Source organism: Lygodium microphyllum, chromosome 2, assembly GCF_053477565.2.
Source record: "Lygodium microphyllum isolate KBCC chromosome 2, Lygodium_microphyllum_v1.1.10, whole genome shotgun sequence".
Taxonomy (NCBI): domain Eukaryota; kingdom Viridiplantae; phylum Streptophyta; class Polypodiopsida; order Schizaeales; family Lygodiaceae; genus Lygodium; species Lygodium microphyllum.
Genome location: NC_141136.1, coordinates 138,844,459 through 138,862,426, shown reverse-complemented (window position 1 = coordinate 138,862,426; position 17,968 = coordinate 138,844,459). Strand labels below are relative to the sequence as shown.

Genomic DNA, 17,968 nt, shown 5'->3' with positions numbered 1-17,968 from the left:
CCATAACACACAAATACCACATAGAAAGGACTCGAGTGGAGCAAACAATATCCAGCCAAGGAGTAGCAACGTTAGGATGAACCAGGTCAGTTGTGAAACCATAGAGGAGATCTGACATAATGCTAAACCTTGAGTACGGGCCACACTACCATGAATGCTTGAGGTAGAATAAAAAATATGGCATTTCGAGTATGCCAAATCTGCCATAGAGCTTTCTATCGAAGGAAATGGAAAAGGTAGGACGATTTTGATTGCAAGATGGACATAAAAGGCATTCTTTCCATAATCCACGAACGAGTTGATATCCGCGATTGAGTCGTTGAGGTCCACACAGAGGAAACAAAACTCGAAATCTGTCGAGCAACAAGGCAATAGATGAAGAGATGAAGCAATGTCTCATCGCATGTAGTGCAAAAATCACGGGAGATCTTGCGAGCACGCAACACATTCCCAGTTGGGAGACCCCCAATAAGCAACCTCCACATGAACATTTTACCCTGATAAGGAACCTTTGATTCCAGAGTTGGAGAATTCTTTCTTGGCACTTCTTTTTGGTGTCCCGAACATGCCATAATTCATTGGCCTTTCCAGTGACCCATCTCTTGACCTTGAACATTTGATGATAGATTTTATTGTTGATCTATTCTCGAAATTATCGAGAAGCACCAACATCCAATTCTTCGAAGGAGATGATGGCAGTAAAGCAGACAATGGAGAGAACCTTAGAAGCTTCTTCTAGAAGGACGACCAAATGTCATGCTAGCCACAAGGCACCTAAAAGTGTTGACGAATGCATCGGAAAGAATAAAGACGGGGTGGCCCAGGAATGACACCATGATGGACTGTTTGCAACCCCAAGCGAGCCATCTGATTAAATTTATCTCGCTACAAGTCTTTATCAGGCTAATCCAATAACATGGAGGTAGCCAACACTTGTCCTTGTAGTGAATTGTCCTTCTTACGAAGATTAGGAGGATGCCAAACTGCAAAATGCAAAATCTGTTGCTAGGATGCAATCAAATGAGAATGGAGAAAAGACTTGGAGACCTTAATAGGCCTCGTGGAATTCAGTATATGAAAAATTTTGCAATATTTGACTAGGTATGACTCTGCACATATAGTGCCTGCAAAAGTGCCAATCTCAAAGAAACCATATGGAAATTAATATCCAATAAAGTTCCTCCCCCCATCCTTTTAGGAGTAGTCACATGCTGCTAAGAAATCGAGGCCTGGCCCAAATGATTCTCTTTCTTTTTCCACAACATGAAGAGGATAGGTCGAACCAGTTTCAAAAGAGACTTAGTCCAATGAAGTAAAGGTAGAAAAAATGAGACCATACTGATCATGATGCATTGAGCAACTTTAAGTCTTACATGAAATGGCCAGCCTCGAGATTTCTAGTACATGAATTGATCATGTGTACGAGACGACATCCAATCAAGCAAGGTGCTAGGAGCTACATCCATACCAATAGGATACCCCAAGTGTCGGGTAGTATCTCCTTTAGAAATCACAGCTCCTTGCAAACTCAAAGCTTGCAGATCACTCTCCGTAGAAGAAATGAGTTTAGATTTTTGAGCATTAATATGAAGCTTGGACTCTAAAGCAAAGAGATTCCAAGTAACCCATTGTTTTATATTAGTCCGATTAGGCTTAATTAACATAAAGGAATCATCAGCCAAAGATTGACCCAAATGTTGGGCACCATTGGGAAGAGACAAACCAACAATCTTGCCTTGATCAGCCAACTTATCCAACAATGAGAGCATTGGGTGAGTGACCAAGGCAAATAGCAAAGGGTTGAGAGGGCAGCCTTACCGAAGAAAATGAGACAAGGCAATATCATTTGTGATCCCGACATTAAGTGCAATATGTGCCACAACACCTTGACTAATGGTATCAACAAGAGAAGTCATGTGAGGACCAAATCCCATGGTGGACATTAGTTGCTGCAAGAAAGACTAACTAACATGATCAAATGCCTTTTCAAGTTCAAGCTGAAGGATAACAATCTATTGGCTTGAGGCTTTGGTATAATCAATCCGTAGTTAAACATTCAAAATGTTATGCATTATATTCTATCCCTTCATGAAACCATATTGACGTGAATGAACCAAGTGTGGGAATACTTTTTACAACCTATTAGCAATGATATTAGAAAAGATTTTGTACAAAGAACCCATAATAGAAATGGGTCTCCATTGTTTCAAGGAAGTTGGAGAAGGAACCTTGGGCAACAACCGAATCACAACAATCTTCTAATCTAAAGGCATCAAACTAGAATTCCAGACTTGCTGACACAGACGAGTTAATGGGTTCTTATTTGCTCAACATGGGCTGAAAACAACACATTAGGAATCCCATTGCAGCCAGGGATTTTCCTATGTGATAAATGGGACAGCTCACCTCCACTTCAGTATTTGAGATATTAGCCTCCATCAAATCTCATTGGGACTTAACTTGATTACTAACCAAGTCACAAATGTATTGATGAGCAAAGTGAACAACATCGGAAAGAATCTCCTATAGACCCAACAACGATTTATAATAGTCATGTACATTTGAATGATAGAGATAGGTTCAGTAACCATATTACCTCTCTCATCCAACAAACACACAATATTTTCATGAGTATTTTTGGCGTGATCATGCAAAAAACTGATGAGATTGACAGTTATCATCATGCAAAGTTTTCGCTCAGGCCGGTAATTTGTATTTAGCATGTTCTTTCTCCTGAAGAGATTGAACTCTACATTTCAACCATTCAATGCATGTAACCAAGTCATCCGTAGTATCCCTTGCTTGATACAGAGACAACGAGTGAGCCAATAAAGTTTGTGAATGCTGCAATTCAGCTGGAAAAGAGGAAGCATGCTGAATACCATACTGTCAGGACAATGCACATGCATTATCCCTAAAATAGCCCATGCTTCCATACCCCCGGATAGGACCCTCAAGCTAAAAGAAGCAATAAATTGTTGGATACACTCCAAAAACCGATTTTATGGCAAAAAAGATTCATTGAAACATAGAGGCAAACGAGCAAGCATAGCCTTAAAGGCATGAACTAGCCTATGAGTCAAATCCAAAGCCAAAGTGGTTGACCATCCATAAACAAAGGAATACGTTGCATAATGCGAGCACACACATCTGGAGTATGAAGAAGGACCTCAAGAAACCCCCTTGGTCCATCATAACTGTTAGATTACGGGGACAGATTTCTTGAAACTGATGGAAGCACGAGACAGTTCATCCTCCCAGCCACGCCTAGATAAGTGCTGGCCCTCAAGCTTATCTTTTTGCCAGCCGTCAACTTGCTGGAGTCCTACTATTCTTGGACTCCCTTACTTTCTAGGCTCCCCTTAACCCCGTTCGGGCGCCCAAGAGCCCGGACGGTCATGCTCGTGCATGTTCCCCTAAATTTACCTTATTGTAACATTAAATATCCCTTTTAATGTCACATTCCACACTTATGACCTTAATGTGACATTAAATATCACTTTTAATGTCACATTAATGTCACATTTCCTTCCCCTTAAGAATCGGTTTCGTCCTCGAAAACGATATTTGGAAGGTCTAACTGTAAATCGGGAAACCTTTTCTTTAAAGTACTTACTCGCTCCCATGTTGAGCTTTCCTCTGAACAATCTTTCCACTTAACCAAACATTCTTGATAAATAGTATTCCTCGTTCGTCTATTACGAACATTTAATATTTTTTCTGGTTCATGTGGATTAGATTGGTCATAGAATAACTCCTCAATATCATCATTTAAGATTAGATTATCCAAATCACCCAGCTTCTTCCTTAGTTTGCTTACATGAAAAACTGGATGTATTTTACTACCAGCAGGTAGTTGGAGCTTGTAAGCCAATTCTCCCACCCTTTTAAGTATTATGAAAGGACCACAATACCTTGGTGAAAGCTTTGGACAATGTCCCTTTTTCATAGTTTTAGTTTGTTCAGGCACCTTAAGATAGACCAATTCTCCTTCTTCAAAGGAGATGTCTCTTCGGTGAGGATCTGCATATGCTCTAGCTCGACTTTGAGCCTTTTTAATATTTTCTTGAGCAAATTTTAACATACTATTCATATCCTCCTAAAAGTCTTTGCTGCCTGAACCTTTTCCTTATGCAGTCCTACTGCAAAAGGAGCTCTGGGCTGAAACCCATACATCAACATAAATGGACTATATCTAGTGGAAGAGTGTTTGGCACTTTTATATGCAAACTCTGCTATCGGTAAATACTCTTCCCAATTAGTTTGCCTTTTGCTTACATATGCCCTAAGCATATCTTCAAGAATTTGGTTAACCCTTTCAGTTTGCCCATCTGTTTGCGGATGATCCGCCGTACTCATGCTAAGTTTAGTATCCAATTTCCTAAATACCGCACGTCAAAAATGGCTATCAAATTTTCTATCCCGATCAGAAACTATATTTGTCGGAAGGCCATACAATCGGTATATGTTCTCTACGAACAATCTAGCGAATTCTGGTGTTTTAACATTAGTTGAAGTTGGAATAAACCTAGCCATTTTGGTTAACCTATCCACAATTACCCACACAGAGTCGTGCCCCCTCTGTGTTCTAGGTAGAGCAACAATAAAATCCATGGAGATACTCTCCCATTTTCCCGAAGGAATTTCTAATGGATGGAGAAGTCCTCCCATTTTTAATTTTTCAGTTTTATTAACCTGGCATTTATTACATTTGACCACATAGTCAAGGACGTCCTTATTCATTCTAGGCCAATAGAACTACCTTTTAATAAGACTATAAGTCTTATTAACTCCTGGATGTCCCGCACTAGAGGTATCATGACACTCAAAGAGTATCTGGCGCCTTATTTCTATATCTTTCGGGACACATACCCTACCCTTGTAGAGTAAATAACCATTATCAATGGTAAAATTCTTCCACTTGAATCCAGTTTGAGCAACCCTTGACGCTCCATTTCCTAGTTGAACATCCTCAGATATTCCTTTCTTAGTAGAAGCATTTTCATTTGGATCCCCATTTTTTATTGCTTGCCATATGTTGGAATATGCCGGATCAACCTGGCATTTCCCTTTTAAAGATTCAAGCAAACTGGAAGTGAACTGAGTAAAACTCAATTCATTAATGATGGGCATTCTGCTGAGTGCATCAGCTACTATATTATACTTTCCTCTTCTATATCTTATTTCATAGTCGAACTCTTGGAGGAGTTCGGCCCATCTGGCTTTACGCCCATGTAAATTTGGTTGATCATTAAGCCACTTAATGCTTTCATGATCCGATAAAATCAAAAGTTTGGCACCATACAAATAGTGCCTCCATTTCTTCATTGCATGTATTATTGCATACAGCTCCCTCTCATAAACATAATAATTTTGTTTTGCACGATCTAATTTCTTGCTTTCAAAAGCAACTGGTCGACCTTCTTGTAATAAGACCGCGCCTATTGCCTTATCACTGGCATCAGCTTCAACCACAAATGGTTTATTGGGATCCACTATTAATAATACTGGAGCTGTAGCAATAGCTACCTTAAGTTTTTGAAAACTTTCATTTTGGTCTGTTCCCCAATTAAAACTTTTCCCTTTCCCTTTAAGTTGGTCTGTCATTGAAACAGCTATTTTGGCATAATCTCGAATGAATCTACGATAAAATCCAGATAAACCTAGGAAGATCTGCAGCTCTTCCAGGTTCCGTGGAGGTGGCCATTCAATAATTGCTCTTACTTTTTCTGGATCCATGTTGATTTCCTCTTTCGAGATTATATGCCCTAAATATCTGACCTCTTGTGCAAAGAATTCACATTTAGTTTTCTTCGCATAAAGGGAATGTGTTCTTAACAGTTGGAATACTAATTGTAAGTGTTCCAAATGTTCTTCTCTTGATTTACTAAAGATCAAGATATCATCCAAAAAGACTACTACAAAATGTCCTAGATAGGGCCGTAAAACACTATTCATCAGCTTCATAAAGGTAGCTGGTGCATTAGTGAGACCAAAAGGCATCACCAAAAAATCATAATGCCCGTATCTAGTACGAAATACCGTTTTGGAAATATCTTGTGCCTTAATTCTTATTTGGTGATAACCTGATCTTAAGTCTAACTTTGTGAAGAATTTTGCCCCTTGCAATTGATCAAAAAGATCTTCCATTCTGGGCATAGGAAATTTATTCTTCATCGTTATTTTATTAAGTGCTCTATAGTCAACACAAAGTCGCATAGAACCATCTTTTTTCTTTACCAATAAAATTGGTGAAGCCCAAGGTGAATTACTAGGTTGAATAAATCCTTTATCCAGGTAATCCTTAATTTGTCTCTCAACTTCTTGATGCTGTGTTTCACTTAACCTATACGGTGGTTTTGAAATTGGGTGTGTATCCTTATCTATGTCAATTGGGTGATTTATTTCACCCCTATCTGGTGGAAGGCTACTAGGTAAATCAGAAGGAAACACATCTTTAAAATTATCTAACAAACTGTTCAATTCATTATTTACATTCAATTCGCAAACATAAGAAAATTGTTGCTTTATATTACAGAAAGTAAAAGTATTCTGTACAGGAAGAGACCATAACATATATACCTCACAAACTTCCTTCTTTATCAGCTTTTGAACTTCAGTAGAACACAGCAAAGGATTATCAGATACTTCATGTTCACCTTGAATGACAAAAGTCTTACCATCCCTTTCAAATTCCAGTGTATTATGGTGACAGCTACATTTTGAGGATGGTTCCAATCCCCATAGCCACTCCCTCCCCAGAGCAATATCAGCTCTTTCCATATTCATTATTTGGAAATCAAGCTTATCTTTATATCCTTGAATCTCGATTTCCAAATTGGATACCATTGTATCCCATATTTTATTGTCTTGGCCTTGCATCATACGCACAATGTATTGATGCTCACTGTTTTGTTGGGGAAGTTTTAATTTTTTGACAAGTCCATAATTTATAAAATTATGTGTGGCAGAGTCATCAATCATGACTCTAACCCGTTTTCCAGCTATCAATCCATGTACTCTAAGTAAATCATGTGGCCCAAAAGTAGGCTGCCACAAAGAAGTTGACATACAACACTTATGTTGTATATCCTTGTGCAAGACCTCTAAAGATTTATACTTTTCATGGCCCTTTAATTCTAAGGTCTGCACTACATGGATTTGTTTTTCTTTTCCCTTGCCCTTGTCCTTTCCTTTGTCTTTCCCCTTTTTCTTTTGAGGGCAATTCCAAGCAGCATGGCTAGGGGATAGGCAATTAAAACACAATTTTTTTTTTTGGCCTTATCAAAGTCATCAGGACTTAGCTTTGGCCTCATATATGGTTTCTTTTCAAAAGGTTGTTTTTTACCCTTGAAAAATGGCATTTTTCTTTTAAATTTGCCCACAAATTTTGAGGTTTCTAATTCCTTAGACTTGGGCTCCATATCAGTGAGACTGGTGAGTGTACCTGGACGTGTACTATCTTCATAAATTAATGCAAATTTAATTGCCTCTTCAAGCGTCTTAGGTAAACTCCGTTTTACTTCCTTTTTACAGGCTTTATCCAGTCCCCTAATGAATCCTCTTGTTTTTTGGAATTCATCAATTTCTTCCAGTTTGAGGATTATCTCACGATATTCCTCCAGATATGTCAGTAGGGGCCGTCCCTTTTGTCTGACATAATCCCAATCTTCCCAATTTCTTTCCATTTCATTTTCAGGAAGAAATTCTTTTAAAAAGACAGATTCAAATTGAGCCCAAGTTTCAGGTATTTTATTCACCTCCTTTAAAGTTCGCCACCACTTATATGCTTTGGGCCCCAATGTTAAACTGGCCTCCAGTGCTTGGAGATGTGGTGGGGTATTTTTTAATTTATGTAAATCTTCCCATTTTTGGAGGAAATTAAAGATTGTATCTTTATTTCTATCTTTTTCCTCCCCGTAAAATTGAGGTGGTTTCATATCCTTTAAAACTGGATTATTCCTCAATTTATGGTAGGTTTGGGGTTCCTTAGGATCTCGCATAGTCACATCTAAATCTTTTGATGAAGATGGGACATCCGAGGTTTCTATCTTATTTTTATCTCTTTCCAACAATAAAGTTAGTTGAGATTTTATTTCAGTAAGTGTTTGAGTTAAAAACTCCATTTGAACCCCCTGAGTTTGCACACGAGCAGAAAGATCATCAAATTGCTCTCTCGTGGCAAAAAATTCTTCCCATTGTTCTTCTTGTATGTCTGGTTCATGGGGATCTGCCATAGGTTGATCCCCGGAACTAGAACTTTCCATTACCCTTTCTTTCCCTTTTTCTGCCATTAATACACTAGAATTGGAAAGCAAAAATAAGAAATTTGCATACAAGATAAAATACTTCCTTGATTTTTAATGGCAGGCTGTGGCTTTAGTTATGTATGAAGGCTGTAGCTTCAGTTGTGTATGAAATTTTCTGCTTGTCTCACAGCAGTCGCAGTCTTATCCGTCTCAGGAGCAGTCCTATCCGTGAACAGCAATCTGATACTGGCGGCTCCACTTCTGATCTAGTTCTCGCGGTTGCTGGCAGCTTCACATCTAATCTGGTTGGTCCCCGCGAATGCTGGCGACTCCCCGCCTGGTTTGGTTAGTCTTCGCGACCCTGGTCCTTACGTTTTTTTTTTATGTTTCTGCCCGTTTCTGCCCGTAACATGACGGGTCACCTTTATGTGACGTGACGTGGCTTCTCCCTTTTTATTTCTCTTCACGGCCCGTTTTCTCACGCGACGGACCGGACAGAAGTGACGGCCCGTTTTCTTACGTGACGGGGCAGGGCAGAAGTGCCATGTCAGATCGCGTGACCATCTAGAACTAAGTGTCGTGAAGATGCGACGGGACGGGACGCTTCTGGCCTTCCGTTCTTCTTCACGACTGGCTTCCGTTCTTCTTCACATTCGTCACTGTTCTTCTGTTGAGACCTTCAGGAATCCTTACGGCTACCGGCTCTGATACCAATGTTAGATTACGGGGACAGATTTCTTGAAACTGATGGAAGCACGAGACAGTTCATCCTCCCAGCCACGCCTAGATAAGTGCTGGCCCTCAAGCTTATCTTTTTGCCAGCCGTCAACTTGCTGGAGTCCTACTATTCTTGGACTCCTTTACTTTCTAGGCTCCCCTTAACCCCGTTCGGGCGCCCAAGAGCCCGGACGGTCATGCTCGTGCACGTTCCCCTAAATTTACCTTATTGTAACATTAAATATCCCTTTTAATGTCACATTCCACACTTATGACCTTAATGTGACATTAAATATCACTTTTAATGTCACATTAATGTCACAATAACTCTCTTCCATGAGTGGGGCCTGCACTTGCCCAAAAACATCATCATGACGCGCATCAACACTCACAAGCATGGACTGCAGCCACGCACGAATCCTAGAAATCAAAGGAGTTTTGCCCATAAAATAAAAGATGGCCTGCCCTCTCAAGAAAGGCAGCGATCTGCTGTAAAACCAGGTCAGTTTCCATGATAGCAACTAGATGATCCGCTTCCGGTAAAGAGCTCGTTTTACCATCATTGGCATTAACATTATCCAACATAAGATTGCTGGCAGTGGCAAACATGAACTGGAAAGACACATCAGTGTGTGAGCAAGAAACACGAACATCTTGCTCGAACATCTTGCTCAAGCAAATCTGGAGCACACAAAATTGGTTCATCAACCGTCATCTTACGGCGTTTTCCCATCTCGTCCCCTTCCATGAACTGCCTAGAATCCTCAGCCAATTCTTTCTCATCCGCATGCCCAATATGTTGGTCAAGAAAGGCCACATCAATACCATTTTACACCTGCATATTAGCCATAATAAAGCTCAACCTTTATAAGTTCTGCGCAGAATCTCTCTCTCTCTCTCTCTCTCTCTCTCTCTCTCTCTCTTTTCTGCTCCTGCGTGCAGGGCAACAGGTGTAGGCAAAGACCTCTGTTTCGTGTGTGCTGAAGGGGCCTTGATGGCAGGCACAAACTGCAGGGACTGCAATTCAGTATCACTGATCTTCAGGTCACTGTGATGGCCCTGAATTCTGGTCTCTGCAGTCTCGAAATGGAAAACTGATGCTTTATGATTACGACATCTTCTTCAGTCTGCTGTCTGGGTGCGATGGAAAACACAGGTCACTGCAAATGTGGATGCCTGAACTGCAAGGACAGACCAGCATGCAGGTTGTTGGGCAGCCCGCAGGATATTCCAGTGATGAGCTTCAAATCCCAAGGCAGCACGACCTTAGTGCTTCAGTTGGGGGATGCCGGGCCGGAGCACACACAGAGCATCATCACAAGCTCTTTCGGTGAATCTCTCTCTCTCTCTCTCTCTCTCTCTCTCTCTCTCTCCCTCCTGGCCGCGGGGGACCACCCTAGCTATAGCCATGGCAAGAAGCAAAGCCCGGCGCCCATGCCGAACCGGCCCCCGCCCCCGCAGGAGGCACATGTCGAGGATACAAGGGATACTACGCTGCCACCGGAGGGCCTTGCCCTACGGATTCAGCCTCTTGATGTTAGATAGACCCATGCGGGACATTTTAGGATGACCAAGCTCCATGAGCAGCTCCACACCATACTTGGAACACATATGAATTGTACCCAGCCTATATACCATTTTGTACCCACTCAATTAGTTTATCATAGCATTAGATGGTAGCTTTATTGGGACTTGGAGAGTTTCCCACACATTTTGTATGTAACGTTTTGGTCTCATAGGCCAACTTGGCCTTTCGTAGACGCTAATATAACTTTCTTTCTTTCTTTCTCTCTTTGCTTCAGCGTTGCACATAAGGGGACCGAGCCGAGTTGCTCAGGGCTGTGGACTTGATGCTGGTTGTGCGAGAAGGCCAGGGCAAGGGGCTGAGTTCAATTCGCTGTGCAGGGAGGGGCACGAAGGGTCACCATCGCTTCTGTCTCTCTCTCTCTCTCTCTCTCTCTCTCTCTCTCTCTCTCCAGAATCTTTGACCTTGGGAGGGGGGTGGATGATGATGTGGCATTTCTGTTTCCCTCTTTCCCTGAAGTATGCTGCAAGTGGAGTTATGATAATGTTCCAAGAGCTGGCGTCCCATAGCACCGGCCCAGACCATCCTAGTGTGCCTGGACAGAGATTATTCACGTTGTTAGACATAGATGGGAGAGTTTGTAAGGAGATCCAGAGTGGTTGAGGAGACGAAAGGAAGTTGGGATTCTAGCACCTTATTTCACTAAGAGATTTGTCACAGGGTTTTGCAATGTATACTGCCTGAGTGGGCCCTGGTTTTCTTGTGAGGTGTTGTATTTGTGGGCCCTGGCTTTCTTGTGAGGTGTTGTACTTGTTCTCTTTGGAGATCAGTCAGCTGCAGATTTCTATTCCCCATGCGTAGATTGTGTCATGTGCCTGGATTTTTGTACTATTTTAATCTTACTGATGATTATTACTAAGAAGATTTTAGAAGGAAATTTTATTTCATCAAAATAAGAACGTCAGCATCAACAGGCTGTCACAAGATGATTGTCTATTTAATTCAGGGACTTTATTTGGACCTGATATATTTGCTTCATGTTAGGAGCCTATGCTGCATTGTTGATCTTTTGATGTTGTTTTCCTTCAGGTGGTATTGATCTTTTGATGTTTCTTTCCTTCAGGTGGTATGAATGGTGGGAGAAAGCAGGTTTTTTTGTTGCGGATGCCCTAAGCAAGAAACCACCTTTTGTTATAGTGAGTCCGCATTTTATTTTTTGTGGGTTGCATCTTACCTTTTTAGGATACACTTGTTTTTCTGTTTTCATTTCTCTTGCTCCTTTTACCCTCATGAATTGTAGGAAGCTAAAGCTGTTTCTGTGTGGTGTCACTATATTTACAATTTCCACCAGCTTTTAGTAAAACCTTCCCTGGTCTCATACGTTTTTCTATTATAGGTTATACCACCACCTAATGTGACAGGTGCATTACACATTGGACATGGTCTTACTTGTGCAGTTGAGGTTAGTGTTCTTGAACTATACTTTTATATTTTTGAAAAGAAAATAAATCAACATCAATACCCCTAGCTGTGATGGTGGTAGTGCCTTGTGTTGTTTGTAAATATTTTGACTTGCATGTGTATAGACATTTGTACATCTTATGAGAGGATTGGCTGAGTGTTTTCGTGTCAACCAAAATTTGCTACATATTATCTTCCTAATGCTGAGATTTGTTCATGCCTAGGGATGCATATCTTTAGACAATTTGTTTGCTGGCTTGTTACAATTAACATTAATTTCTTCAAAGGAGATTAAGTGTTTCAAAGGTATACAGTGAGCATCTGGTGGCATTCCTTTTTGGTTGATGGCCTGGGCCTTGCCCATGAGGCAGTTACAGATTATAACAGCCAGCCTGTAAATGCAAATATCACTTCTCTGTTCCTCAGGATGTTGGTGACTCTGTTTACAAGAGCAGATAATCTCTTCATGCATGTGTATGGATTGCATACTTGTATTTTGTTAAATAAGTAATTCACCAAGCATAATGGTAATGGAGCCAGAAATGTGCATCTTCACTGTTAAGTTTTCTTTAAAAGAGTCTCTCTATGATGTGATATCTAGTGAAGTGATAGCTTACCTTGTATGCATTCTGCAAGGCAAAGGCAACTTTCTATTAACATACATAGTAATCTTGCAATCATCTATGGTTCAACAACTGGGTAATTCAAGGAATGATCCAGCAATGCCGATAAAGCAAAGATGGTTCTATTTTCAAAAGTTGAAGAGTTTCCCAGTGTACTGAAGGTTTAACACTACTGAGTTTTTCTATAGAGCATTCTATGAAGGCATGCTGATTGTCGTCATTGAATAAGACAGAAAACTGGTTTATAAAGGTGGTAATTTGTTAGGGATAGATCTGCCATGCTTTCGAAGTTTCAATTTGAAAACAAAATTTCTTGTACCCTTTTCCCAAATTAAAAAGGGCTATAGCATACAGAAATCATTTAGAAAAGCAGATTAACAGGAGAAGAAACATGCAGATGGACAGGGTGATGTCCAGCAGCTTGGATTAAATAGGACGATGACTTCACAACCCTTAAGTTTGAGTCATCTGCATGATCAGCTCCAAGAACCATGCCAGGTTCAGAATGGTATATTACACCTTTGGGTTTAGTTTTAATGTCCTAGAACCTCCTCTTGAGCTTGGCATTTAGTTATGCAATGGTAGATTCTCTGTCCATGTGTTCTCCCCTTATCTATGATAGCTCTGAGTGTTGGTTTATGATCAAATGTAATGTATCATCTTGTCTTTCTAATTTATGGACACAAAATGCAAGTGAGCCTTCTTCCAGGTTTGAATTTGATGGCCATGAAGCCTGCAAATTAATTATCCATAGGTTTCTCACCATGGTGATGAGATTCAGCGCCTTCTTGTGGACCTGGGATTCTGGCACCTTCTATAACTTAGCCCCTCAGATGGTCTGGCATTATTGTCCACCACATTGGTTTTTCAAACAAGCATTGTATTTTTGAAGTACTTAGCTACTTTCTACTGTGTTTTTTGTACTTTATATTTTACCTTTGGGGGATTTTCTTTGAGGTCTTATTAATAGAAATTTATTTTCTCTGAAGAAAACAGTAAGTACTTTTATACCTGCCCTGTTGAATTCCCTCAGAAGTCTTTTTTGCTGGGAAATCAGATTTTCAAGGTATTGCTTTCTTTCCATATTGTCAAGGAAAATATGCAAATATTATGACCTTTTGCTTTGAAATTGGATTTTCAAGGTATGGAGGAAATATGAAACATATTCCAAATCTTTATAAAACCTTAGTCTTGCAGGTAATCAATGCCAGAATTATTTTTGTAAGCGTTCTCCAAAACCTTTAGTGAATATATTATGCAAGGATTGCATTAGAGAAATGTGTTTCAATCGTTTTGACTCCAATAGTGCTGGTATTTTAGGCAGCAAACAATGCAAAGCCTATTTCAAGTTAGCGTGCATCACACCTATTGTCTACAGCTGTTGACACACGAGAGTGAGGGGGGGTCCCTTTTAGGGCTTCTATAAAGTAATAGGACATATATTGTTCAAGGAAAAAGGGTTGCATAGATTCGTAGATGAATAGAGGGTTGGATGAATGTCTGGGTAGGTTCCATTGACAAGTTAATGTTTGATTGCCTCTTACTCCAGCTTGCATGTGTGCTGATGAAGGTTCTGTTTATCAAGGAGAACTTATCAGTCTGCTGTTTCTGAGTGTAATGCAGGATGCGATAGTAAGATGGCATCGAATGAGGGGTTTCAATACCCTTTGGGTTCCAGGGGTTGATCATGCAGGCATTGCAACACAGGTCTGCTGCTGCATTTCTTGCTGTGTACATGTTGTCACTGAGTTGATGGTTTGTGTCATACATTAGTTTTCAGCGAGGGGTTCCACCTACTTGCACTGTGTTCTTTTATATTGCCAACTTGTCCTTTGTAATGTATATCTTGGAGAGCCAGATTCTCAGCTGACAGTATTGATTTTTCTTTGCTTTTGGCACATGATATAGGTCATATTGGTGTTGGGTTGTCATTGACTATGTTAATGCTAATACTGATTAAGATCCTGCCATTTCTGTAGGTAGTAGTAGAGAAAAAGCTAATGAATGAGAAGGGCCTGACTAGGCATGACCTTGGCAGAGAAAAGTTTGTTGAACAGGTTGGTTTTCCTTTTATCATCAATAAAATCCTCAAGAACCTGCAGAGGGTAGAGTTGATAGCCAAAGAGGCTACTTGAAGCAGGTGTGGAAATGGAAGGAAGATTATGGTGGAAGAATTTGTAAGCAACTTAGGAGAGTTGGGGCGTCACTTGATTGGTCTCGAGAAGTAAGTCTCTCACGACCTCTGGTCTCTCTCTGTTCCAGAAAATTTTGGGATTCTGCAGATACCTTGATTGGTAATGTTTTCTTTTTTTAATTGTCTTTGGATGGGCTGATCTATGCCTGCATTTTCTTTGCTTGTGGCTGAACCAGGCATGGTTGTATGCTTGTGTAACTGCTTTTTGTATCACTTTGAAGAGATGAACGAATTTATTGAATGATATTTGATGAAGAGATTTGCCTATTCATGTGGCTGAGGTAGGGATGATCGTATTGTTGTGGTGCTGATCTGTTTGTTGTCTTCCCTTCATGTGTCTGTTGTTTCCTTCAATTTCCAATAATTGAGGCATGCAAGTTTTGTATATCTTTCATGTCCCTGATTTGCATTGATTTGTCTCAGGCAACAATGTTAGTTCCGTGTGCTGTTAGTGAATATTGTCAGATAGATCTGTGATTCAGTTGCACACTTCTAGTATACCTTTCAGTTAACATAATGCCTTTGCTTCGGAACTGGTCCCTGTCAGTGCTTTACAATGGATGCAAGGAGGTCAATGGCAGTTATTGAGGCATTTGTCCGCCTTCATCGTGAAGGTTTGATTTACAGGTAATCACATTTCCTCTCTTGAAATTTAATGAAGCAAATAGGGGGTCAATTAGCACAATGATATGCCAGATGATAATCTGTTCCAAGATTCATATAGAGAATTGGACTATTTGGAGGAGTGGAAATTATTTTGCTTGAGTTTCTAAACAATCAGAAAGTGCAAGGTTTTTTTTTTCCTTTTGCAAATAATGTAGTGGCTGAGACAGACGATACAGCCGTGGATGTGTTTTGCATGATGGCGAGTTGGCAATCAACTTGCACAAGCCAGTTTGTTTTCTCACAAATCCTGATTGTAGTACAGATTGGGGAGTCCACCTTGTTTTCAGAACGGTGGGCACAGGGCAGATAGTCAGATAATGGCTGCTCGACAGTTTGCACAATGAATTGGTCCCATTGGACAGATGCAGGTGCATGGGCGCACGGCCCCACCTCTGACTGAAACTAGTAGGCTTTGGTCTTCAACCAGGTTGTCCAAGGCATGGCTTAGTACATTGCTTCCTAATGGTGCTTGTTGGTGACATGTACAGCATAGTTGTGGCTCTGGGTTTAGAGTTTCTTATGGTCTAATTAGGGCTGTTTGATGGACCTCTAAGCAAAAATTCCATGAATTGGAGAGTCGTTTAGTGATCATTGACCACAAATATCAGAGTTAGGTCCTGATTGGCAAGTTGCTGGTTAGCGGTCTGATGTCAGGTGCATAGTTTAGCTTCTGCTCCACGAGGGCCCTAAGAAACTTGGTAGTACCTTTTTGGAAATTGGGTGCCCTTGATGTGATGGGTTCAAGCATATTTACTTTGCAGTGTGGGAGGCAAGCCCTGTCGTTTTTATCAGTATTTGGAGGGATGCCTACCCAGGGGCAAATGAGGCAATTTTTGTGCATGGAGCGGGGATTATCAGAGGGGTGGCAGTTCTTAGACAGGGGATAAAGATCTAGACAACCCCCCAGAGGAAAGAAACAAAAATTCACACTCATGCACAAACAAATAATTCCTTTGGAAACTGTTGTCCATTTTCTAAACATTGCACACTTGATAGTTACTTGAAATGGCCCCCTAAACAGGTGGAAATGGTTTTGGAAAATCTTGTAATGTGTTGTTGGACGGGGGGGAATATTTCGGCCTCGGGAAATGGGGGGAAACATATTCGGGGTTGAAGGAGATAGCTGGGGGAAATGTTTCGACAACAAAACAAGAGGAAGGGAAACACCTGCTAACCTTCTGTCTCTTTCTCACATCTCTCACACACACACACACACACACACACAATCCTTATTGACATCCTTTACACAACACAATCAAGTATCACTGAGTTGAGATAGAATTGCATAACAATTTCTCTCTCTCTCTGTCTGTCACAAACACCTGTGTGCCTGATTACATCAATAGCTATTGTCACACATAAGCATAGTGTTTAGAAATAGTAAACTTAAAAATAACCAGGTTGTAGAGTGTCCATATCATCCAAAGCGTCCAAAAGTGCACCCAAGAAAAAATAGCATAAGACTTCAAAAGCTAAAAGAACTTGCTGAATCCAAAAGGAAGAAAACAAAGTGTGTGTGCAGAGCATTCATATAAAGCAGCACATCTATGACTATCAATTATACATCTACATAAGAAAAGTTTCTTTGTAAGTGGCAAGTTTGTGATGCCAGGCAGCAAGAGAATTTATATGATGTAGAAGGGAATTATTATGTTATGCTATCGAAGGCTCCTCTTGTAGATTAGTATACAATCATAAGGTTTTATATTATGAGAAGAATAGTGTTCTCTATTGTATGAATTGCTTTGGTTGTAAAATGTAACAACAATTTCCGATAGAGAAACTGGCTGAAAAGTTTTGGGCATATTTTAACTCAAGTTCCAAAGAGGCATTAGTGATGACCTATATTGTACGTCCTTTGAGCTTTGGAAAATGTTATAACTATCAATTGAGTAAAAAGAACATTAGTCACTCTAAAAATGCCTCTCATTGCCACAAAATGAGCCTTTGTAAGTTCAACAACATCCACAAGAGGATAAAGAAACTTGGGTCTAATGTAAACTCTGAATGCAAAGTGAATTTCTGAATGAGTCTTGCTACTCCATTTGAAGTGAGAAAGGGCTGCTTTTCCAACTACCAACCAATTTTACAGCAAAAAGAATTATAGAAATGGAAAGCAATACCTGCGAGGATAAATTATGATTGCCACTAAGCGTGTTTGTGCAAGGTTGTGTGGGCAGTGAAGCCATCATTTTAGTCCAAGGTTGCTTTCCATTGGCTAATTTCTGCAGCAAAGCCGATTTGTGTGAAGTGGATGTCCAAAGTATTCAAGCCACCATGTGGTTTCAGAGACGGGACCTTTCCATAGCTAGTGACCAAAAACTCATATGTTTCTTAGTTAATTATTAAGAAGCTGCATTGCATGGATAGGAAAGCATCAGTCTCAGCTTTGGTCCTGAAGATCGATATTTGTGTATAGAACATTGTAATAGAGTAGAATATTTCCAGTCAAATATGCAAGAGTTCTGTAGAGTTTCCATATTGTTCAAAGTGTCCAAAAGCGCACCTGAGAAAAGAAAGTAGTATAAGGCTT

General features: G+C 40.3%; 1 protein-coding gene across 2 annotated transcripts in view; it reads left to right on the top strand.

Annotated features, from left to right (window-relative positions):
* The window catches only part of TWN2 (valyl-tRNA synthetase / valine-tRNA ligase (VALRS)), a 169,857-nt gene that overhangs the window by 91,030 nt on the left and 60,859 nt on the right, over window positions 1–17,968 (top strand). For both annotated transcript variants that reach the window (XM_087699063.1, XM_087699072.1), the window contains 6 exons: window positions 11,615–11,687; window positions 11,888–11,953; window positions 14,199–14,282; window positions 14,555–14,632; window positions 14,716–14,799; window positions 15,317–15,396. In XM_087699063.1, coding sequence (XP_087555189.1) covers window positions 11,615–11,687; window positions 11,888–11,953; window positions 14,199–14,282; window positions 14,555–14,632; window positions 14,716–14,799; window positions 15,317–15,396 — 465 coding nt within the window. The remainder of the gene's footprint in view (window positions 1–11,614; window positions 11,688–11,887; window positions 11,954–14,198; window positions 14,283–14,554; window positions 14,633–14,715; window positions 14,800–15,316; window positions 15,397–17,968) is intronic.